This window comes from Dermacentor silvarum, chromosome 3, assembly GCF_013339745.2.
Source record: "Dermacentor silvarum isolate Dsil-2018 chromosome 3, BIME_Dsil_1.4, whole genome shotgun sequence".
NCBI lineage: Eukaryota > Metazoa > Arthropoda > Arachnida > Ixodida > Ixodidae > Dermacentor > Dermacentor silvarum.
In genome coordinates, this window is record NC_051156.1 from 12,646,701 (window position 1) to 12,656,356 (window position 9,656).

The following is a 9,656-nucleotide window of genomic DNA, read 5'->3' on the forward strand; positions in this document are numbered from 1 at the left end:
AGCAGGGGCTTGACGGGTGCATCATGCACAGATAAAGCCTGTTCGTGGAACTCTTCCACAGCAAAGAATGTTGAGCCCAGCACTATGGAGAAAGTGTACAACCATGCCACGTACCCTGTGTGCACTGTGGAATTTTTGTCACATGAAGATATGGAGGCACACATTTCCAAGTCTCCATTAAACCTAGACAACCTGCGTGATACATTGCTGTATTCTGTTGTGATGCCTGAAAGAGAAGCCGCAGCAGCTGCAGACAGCCTTGAACGTAAGTATGCTTTTCTTGAACTCGTCTCTTTAAGATTGTCATACTTGGTATTCACATGTGATTAACAAGGTATTTTTTAAGGTAGTTGGCGCATATTGACAGTTTGGCCAGCATAACTTTGCATGAGGATGACAGGATGAAAACAATAAATTTCACTTGTTAGCAGTGTTCGCGTTAATTTTTTTCCTGTCATCCTCATGCGGAGTTATGCTGACCAAACCTGTCAAATATGTTGTTACAGAGACAACCAGTTAAACAGCTCGAAATGAGTGGTTTATTGTACAGCATGATTAGAACTACTGAAACTAATGGAGAACCTAAATACCAAATGGCAACCATAGGCTCTATTACTCTTATAATACGCATACTATGTTTGAATACAAAGCTGACTTGCACATGTATAGGCAAAAGTTTACAGGTTGTTTACCTTTTTCGCAGTATAGTTCACATATACTCACACTATCATCACACTCATGTCAGCTCATAGCCACTCATTTAAAGTCATGTCCATACGTTCACTCATTTGCACTAACAGTTCCACTTACTCATGTCTCTAGAATTAGTTTGAGTGCATATATAAGTACACCAATCTATATACATGCATGTGGGGTCTGGACAGAGATGAATCCTGGATAGCGTTCAAGGGTGTTTGTTAGGGTGTCCTCATCAGAAAAAATAAAAGTCCAGATGGAGGAAAGGAGCTCGCAGCATGCGCAATATGTAAGCATAAAAGTGCCTACATGGCTGACTGTTGACATGCCTTCTGACTACTCCTGTGGGTCTGCATTGTTTGTTTACTTACTGGGTTATTATTTTCTGTAAGCACAATGATCTTATGGCCACATTGCACATTTTTTCCCCTCACAACTTTAGTTTCCTGTACATGATGATTTGCATATCTGTGCAGGTGCCCAGCAGCCACATGGACTTCACGACAACCAGTTGCTGTGCCCACTTTGTAGAGACTTCTTTAACCGCTATATACTTGTATCAAATGGTCGTGCAGCAGAATTGCTGAAATGCCGCCAGGGCAGTGCGGAATGGCAATATGAACGCTCTATAAGAATTACTGCCAGTGTAGCTGGATCTGTACCGATGAAGGCATCTCCTGTGAAGTGGATTGCTAGGCATTTAAATCCGAGGTTTTCTGGGAGCATGAGCACACGGTAAGGGGAAAACACCCAATGTATTCATTGGCTAACATCTGAACATGAGGGACAGGCACGAGCAATGTTATTACTGCAAGTGTACATATTCTGATGGTGTTCGCAGCTGCTTGATGCTACACATCCGAGAGTATTTTGCACATATATATTTTGTTCAATCTAAGGACATGCAAGGCAGCTTAAACTAAAACGAATGCTTGACATGCCTTTGTATTTAGATGATGTTGCTAAATCACATGCTTGTCACCTTCCATCTGAGTGAAATAATTTGAGTTAATGTGAATTTGGGAGATAAAATTTGGTTAACCCAAACCTCTAATAAGTAATATGTGTGCATCCAGTGATCACATACTGAATCTCACAAGTAGCTTGTACTAGTGTGAAAGTCATAGGATGATACAGCCTTAGCAAAGCAGGTTGATGGGCACATGGCAGCTTTGGAGGTCTTGAACTTTATGATTTACTGAGCATGCCTGGCCATTTCACTGCTATCCGTTTCTGTCAATAGCTCATGTGCATACTTTCAGCTTGGTTAGGTGGTGTTTTGGGTGCAGGGAAGAGGATATCACTTGTTGCAGGCAGCTATTGTCCCTCTCAAGGCATACATACACCTGAACATATTGAAGCAGAACGAGTCCTCAGCTTGATATTACTGGGTATCTCCCTCCTAGGCACTGACCGTGCGCAATGCTGCTCAGCCATAGCCTACAGATTGCTGCGAGGCACTCGTGAGATGTAGCACAGGTATTTAAGGCAACTTATTTAGCTGTGGATGTGTGTTTCAGAGATACACATTTCAATTAAACTCTAAACAATGGTGCAAATGTTTTCCAAAATTTTTGAAATTTAGAGCGGTAAGCAAGACTGAAAAGGTCAGCGTATTTATGTTGCTAAGCTACTCGTTGTTAAACACCACATTTATTATCCCTTTTGTTGTTGACAAATTATTGACAGGAACGGGATGCAGAAAAACGAGGAAGAGAACTAGATAGACCTCTTGCATCTGTGGGCTGCTCCCTGTTACACTACACAATAAAACACAAACCTGCAAAGGCCTATCTTTTAGACATGTTGCCCCGAGACATTATTTTTTGTTGTGCTTAGGAATCTCTAGATTACCTTAGCATTACACGTCCTTACAGTTACAGGTATCGACATAACGACGATACCACTAAGAGACATTTGTCACGTATATGTTCAATGCAAAAGGTGCATTTTCCTATTTTCGAGTTTTCTTGGAAAGGTTTTATTACAATGCAGCATGTGTAACGTATTGTGTATGGTGCTTGTGTTTGGTAGCATTGGTTTGCCCTTGTTTGTTGTGTTTGGCACCCGAGAAAGTTGTGCATATATATGTAGGATATAGTAATTCTGTTTGACTTTTCTTTCTTTATAGTGTACCTCTTCCTCGTGACCAGTGCACTTTCGCTTTCTAATATGGCTGTATTTACCTGTCTCTTAATGGTTAATTTTGATCATGTTGAGGAAGCATACATCGTCTCAAGCTATTAAATGTAGTAGCTTTTAGTGAATGCTCCTTCCTTTCATCTAAAGAAAAATAAAGGGCATGGAATTGATTTCAAAAAAGAAAATGTGGGAAGCTTAAAAGGGGGGGGGGAGGAGGGGGGGGGAGTTGTCACCTGGTGTTGAAGGGGACTCTTAACAGCACAGATGGTTGTGCTCAAAATCGTGTTGTGAAATTGTGCCGTCTGCTGCTGGAGCTCTTTCTAATGTGCTGGGAATTATGCATGCTACATCACCAAATGAAGAAAAGACTGGAAACATTAATTGTGAAGTGAATGTGAATCTGTTATGACGAAATGTTTGGTGATGTAATAATGGTACCTGTTTTTTCTTTTTTTGAAGCCATGGGCAAATATCTGAGCCCAAAGCTCGTCGGTGGTACGAGCAGTTAAAAGCCACCAAGGTCCAGGAGGTTGGCTTGGTTGTCAGGCCAGAAACATCATGGTTGGGGGCGAGCCCTGATGGCGTAATTGCTGACTCGCCAACAATTATCGAGATAAAGTGCCCCACTCCCCAGACTTTGGAGAAGCATGGGAGCCTTAAGGAACTTTTCAACAGTGGACAGTATGATGTCATCAGCGTAGACGGCACACTGAGTCTAAGCAAGAAGGGGAAGAACAAATATTATTTTCAGGTGCAGCTCCAGATGTACTGCTGTCAAAAGGAGCGTTGCGACTTTGTCGTATGGTCACCAGGGGAGGCCTATGTTGTTGAGGTGCTCTACGACAAAGAGTTCCTAGAAACATATGTTCCGCAGTTGGAGCACTTTTATTTTGCTCACCTGCTGCCTGCTCTCACTGACAGGGCTCAGTGAAAGTGCTACATTTCATGCAAGTGACTCAGTGCTTTCATTTACAGTGCACACTAAATTTGGATGACCCTTGAGGAGTCTTGGAAAATAAATGCTGAGACTTCATGCTTATCTGTAGTAACTTTATTGTTACATAGTGAACACAACCAACACCTGTTTCTTCAGTTGTTTACATCACAAGCTAAGCAACAGTATGCATACACTTTTTTAAAAGTACAAAAAAAATTGTTTCAAAAAAAATGTCAAGGGACATTAAAAACAGATTCCTATTATCACAAGGTAATTGATTAGAAACAAATATAGCTGCATGGAACTTTCAGCTGATCAGATAATTAATCTTAACCCTTTCAGATGCCACTTTAACCTATTGATTGAAAACTTTCTTTCGCCACATTTCTTGCCTCCTCAGAATCATAGAAAGTGTACAGCTGCAGAAAAGATTAAGAATGTTCAGTTCTGTAGTGAGTTTTGTCAAGATTACAGAATGTGGACTCCATGCGAAAAGTCGCTACAGGAACACCATATGTGCGTACATCAACTATTTCGTGTATTGAAAAGCACTCGTTCAGCCGCTTGAAAATTATGCCTGGTGCATGACATTGTGAAACACATTGAAAGAAGTCAACCCACTACATACAACTACATACTGACACCAAGCAAAAACACCTAACCATCTACCTTCCCACTCATTTTACTAAAACATTTTGCACATGTTAAATTGCAGCACAATTCCAATCGCAAGTGTCTCGAGATATATGCAACCCATTTTAAATATTACTTTTGTCAGTGATTTTGCTGTTGATGCACTATCTTTGCGTACATTGCATCTGAAAGTGTTAACAGAGTTTTGTCGTAAAAGAACTATTGTGCACGAACTGAGAAAGGTGTTTCAGGACTTAGCAGTAATTGTATTCCAACATGCCTGTGACTTGTGCTGTTCTACTCATTTTTATGATGGCAGGGCCTGCCTGCTTATTATTCTTTGATGTCCTGTCTGAAAATGAGGATTTATTTTATTTAGTTTGAAGGTGCAGAAATCACTCTGTCCTTAATTAAAGGTGGCTGAAGATTGCACAGCCCGGCTACAGCAGTCAGTACATCATTAGCAAGTGGTTTTTTTGCAAAGATGCTTGCGGGAAAATGCTTCAGTATCCTGAAGCATTTAAGTCGTCTTATAGACCGCTCAACATGAATGCGGAGCCTTGCTAGGCGCCTTGACTTTACTAGCTCAGGGCCACTTATTTGTTGTCTGCCTTTTGAAAAGCTTGGTAACCTTAGATTTACTCCCATTGGTAAACAGTCGCCTATTGTGAAACCCCTGTCAGCCAGGATCTCATCACCTGGTGTCAGAAACCTTGTAAAGCCACTGTCCAATGTGATGAACCGATCGCTTGCACGTCCACCATATGGCTTGGAAATGAACATCACAAACCCATTGGGTGCAATGACGTGCAGTACTTTGGCAGTGTTGTGGGATTTATAATGACTGTAGGTCTGATTTCTCCGTAGCAAGTTGCCCGGTTTCTCAGCAAAAATCTCAAAGCAATCGATGATGCATGTTGCTAGCGGATAGTCCTCAAAAATGCTAGGCATTGTTCTTCTAATTGTTTCTCTTGCCAGCCAGAACACCAGATATTTTCTAGAAAAGTGAGCAAGAGCTGACACTATAGTGCAGAAAATCCTGCTCACTAGAGCTGTGGAAATACCGAAGCGGAAACTGAGGTCATTAAGTAGCAGCCCTAAGCGCAGCCTCATAAGTGTCAGCAGCACCTGATCTTGGAAGGGTAAAACAAATGAGTTCTGCTCAGCAGTTGCTTCAAGAGACCTCACCAATTCATCAAACACATCCTTTGAAAGCCCTGTAAAAAACCTGAAGGAGCTTGAAGTGAGAGTCGAGTAGACAGTAAATGCTGTTTGACAAGCCCTGTTCGCTGTCACAGACGACTGTTCTGGATGTTTGCTGTATGTGTGTTCAGATAATTGTGCTGTGGCTTGAACTTCCTTGTCCGATGTCACCAGAAACTGGCATTTGCAGCCGCAGGCCGAGCAGCTCCTTGGTGTTTCCTCTGCCTCTGTCAGCCTGTGTAGTGAAGTTTGCAGATACAACAGAACTCAGTTTACAATACTTACAATTTAAAAACTTTAGAATAATAATGAGCATGTAACTTTACTAGCATAAAGGCTCTAAATTTCTTGTGCTAATGAGACAGGTGGTAGTAAACAGAAAATCTTTACTTGCACTAACCTCTCATTAACTATCATAAGCAGGAATTGTACAAAAATAGCTTGGAACTTGGTCACAAATAATGCTAGCATTGAACAGACCAAAGCAATTTTGGCTGTTTCTGTAGATAGTCAAGAGTATATCCACTAGATTCGACATTAACGCAGATTCTATATTTTTTAATGAGTTCTAAAGAACAGTTCTGTGCGTAAAAGCAATGACATGCTATTGGTGGCATAAGCAATGTACCTATTTGGTATGTAACTGTAACTGTAGCAGGGTTCACTGTCGCCTTCATCTTGCTCGTCCATTGCTGTCTGCTGTTCAGTGCTGGTGTCAGCTGTCGCTGGGCATATGGTGACCGTTGTCTCAGCTTCTTGCATGCAGGTTGCAGGGCGCTTTAACTGCCTTCTTCCTTTGTGATGGATAGTCTAAATTTTAAATACAGAAAAAGAAAACATATATATTCAATACAGCAGGAGTTATGGCGAGAGAGCATGAATGAAGAATTGCACATTACCGGTGTTCCAAGGTGCAGTGTTGGGTATGGGTTATTTTTTGTGGGACATCCATCAACAAAATGGACCGAACACACCTGTGAAAGGAAGTACATACAGACTTGAATAAACCTGCAGTGTTTTATTGGCACTCACAAGCTTTTAGGCTATTTGTTAAATAAATTGGAATTGTTGTTTACTTAGTGGTTTTCTTAATCCTACTTTGTTATCGAATAGCAACGGCGAAGCAAGAAAGCAGTCTTGTCTGTTATCAATAAGGGAGAGCAGCTGTCAGATTATTTGATGTGTTGAATAATTTGAGCGTGTGGACTCATTTAGTGGTGTACTCGATCAGTAGTATTGGGCTGCTTCACAACCGTGGTAAGTGTTGGATATGGTACTCGGAAAGTGACTCGCACCGTGTCTTGATCGAGACGCTTACGCGTCATAATTACTCAATATACCGTGAAGGCTGAGCACTAAAACTTGCGTGTCGTTCGTTGGCGGCGCAGTACTTAACAGACATTTTTTTACAGAAGCAGAGCTACAGAAAAAGCAACGACGTTCACGGATTTTGCCAGGCGAATTTCTATTTGTTGATAGGCGAAATGAAGGTGCCGATGACTGCAAACGGCAACCATTTCGAGCGGACGTGTTGTGTCGTGAACGAAGACATATTAATGCTTATTCTCAGCTGTGACAGTAAGCGACATTACAAAATAAACTGTGCAAATTAGGCTGAAGTCGCGGTTCCGGTCATACGCGGCGTGAATCTTACTATGCCGGTAGCGGCGCCGCTATACCTTTGGTCACTGTAACGAGCGGTACTCACTCTTGCCCACGTTCCGGGGTCGAAGTTTTTTCGTTGAAGATTTGCGATCCAACGCTGGCGGACGACGGCATTTTTTAATCCTTGTGGGAAGCCGTGCATCGCGAATGGTCGGCAACACGGACAGTCCTTGTGCAGTAGCGGTCCGTGAACTTCGCACACAGATTCATTCCATATTTTTATGTCCCAGTCGCTGTTCTTGCAGCCAACTACTGCACACGTCTTGCCTCTACCATTCCACATTTCGCAGCTTGAACGGAGCACAGTGCGTTAGCGGTCCGACTGCTGATCGCACGGTAGCAAGGTAGCAGCGGATGTGGTTTCGGATTCGAGCAGAATTGCGCCTGAGGCAAGCAATGGCGCGCCTCCGATAGCGCCATCTCGTTCCTCTAGAACAAACTGCTTCGCGAAAAGGGTCAATAACAATCTCGCACCCTCCTCTTAGCTCATTAATGTCACTTGATATGCATTCCAGCATTTTTTTGTTTTCCTCGTTGGCATTTGCTCCGTTCCACAGGTATACAAAGCCAAGGAGTGTCTGCTCTCCTGCCACTTTCCCTTTTAGCCATAAATGCTCCTTGCATTCCTCTTTGACCCTTTGCCAATTCATATTTCTGTGGGTTAATGCCCCAATTCCACCCCCTTTTCTGCTGCCCTCTGTTCTATTGCAATATTCCCATCCATCGTCAGGATTACAGGGTGGTTGCTCCATGTCCCTAAGATGTGTCTCCACAAACCCGCATACCGTCAGCTTTTCCTGCCTTAGTTGCTCATCTATCTCCTCCCACTTCAGCCTATTCCTGCCACCTTGCATGTTAATATACCCTATGTCAAAATAACCTTGCCCCTGGTGCTTACATCTATTTCTTCTCCTACAGACTCTACGTTTCTTGAATCTTGGGGCCTCTCTGGGTCCGTATTTGTCTACACTGGGGGCCTCAGGGCTCTGGGCCCCCGCAAAAAAGCCGTAGCTTGGCGCCCTATCCTACTACCTACCCTCCTGCCCGTAGCATCACTGTGAAAAGGGTGGGAGCGAGACTCGTACACGTCCCGGTTTACGTCCATTACGCCGTACCGAAGTGGTCGTCTCGGACCCCTAATGACCCGGTTAGCCTCAACCACACTCCGTTCCATCCCGCTAGCCTGGCCATGGACCTCTGGAATTGCACATATGGTCACATGCACCTTCGCAGAGGCTTCTCAGAGTTTAGGCAACCCAACCTCTAACTGTCTCTTTAGGTTCTCGCTCCTTCCCTTCAGCTCATCGCATGATAACGACCAGATTTTTGTGCTCCATGTTGTCCCATACCACCTTCTGAACGTTTGCCATTGCGTCAACCATGCACTTCCCTGACTGGGCCTCCACCATCACCCGCCCGTCTGCCTTCACTTTTGTAAGGACGCCCTCCTCAACCCTCGCTACGTTGGAGTCCCCCACCACCAGGACCCTTCGCTCTACACGTTCGCCTCCCGCCTGCGATTGGTGTCCTGCAGTTCGCGCTAGCTGGTTCTCCACCCGCCGTGCGCCACCGACACGCGGTGACGCCACTGCCACTGCCACTCGTCCCATCCCACCCGAAGCCTGCCGCGCTACATCGCTGTAGCGTTGTGGAGCCTCGTGTTGCCGCCGGCTCTCGCCCGCTGTTCTACGGCCCCTAGGTGCCCCTCCCTGCTGTCAGTGCGGAGTCTCAGTGCTGAGACTCCGCACTGTCCCCGCCACCCACCTGACGCCGCTCCGACATGGGATTACCTAGCCTGCTGCGTCATCGCCCGCCCGCCCACCTAACGAGAAAGGCCGCCAAAATACCTAAACAAAGCCCCACGGTGAGCCGTACGGCAATCTAGCTATCCGGCTACCTCCGCTAGCTTCCATTAACTGCCGCCCTACACTGCTTTCAGCATGCAACACGTGCGCCACAACCCGCTTCCAAAAAATACAACTATTCGTTACCTACTAACACCCAACCAAAATAATCAAGAAACTGAAAAAGCATGAAAAAATATATGTAGATAGCTCGGTTAACCTAACACTTCTATCAACCAAATAAAGACAAACAAAATTGAACTTATCCTTTGGTATGCTGCTCCTGCTGCGCTGAGATCCACTCGGCACGACCGTTCTGTTCGGCTTCACTCGAGAGAGTGTCGATGATGATGATTTATTGGCATCCCCTTTGAAACGGGGCGGCGACAAATAGTCACCTAGCCTGCTTGATTTATTGAGGTATACTATACACGCTCTTCATCTAGCATGTTTGTATACCTCTTTTTCTTTTTCAAAAATTTACCTTGAAGCGCTACCTATGGTTTTAAGAGATCAGTTCGTATCCATCTTTTCCC

At 44.2% G+C, this 9,656-nt stretch overlaps 1 protein-coding gene across 1 annotated transcript; it reads right to left on the reverse strand.

Annotated features, from left to right (window-relative positions):
• Nucleotides 1-4,050: 4,050 nt before the first annotated feature.
• LOC119443739 (uncharacterized) lies at nt 4,051-5,686 on the reverse strand (the record flags this gene model as incomplete). Its single annotated transcript, XM_049664495.1, has 1 exon — nt 4,051-5,686. A coding segment is annotated over one exon (903 nt), but the record flags the coding sequence as incomplete, so codon positions are not given.
• Nucleotides 5,687-9,656: the final 3,970 nt, after the last annotated feature.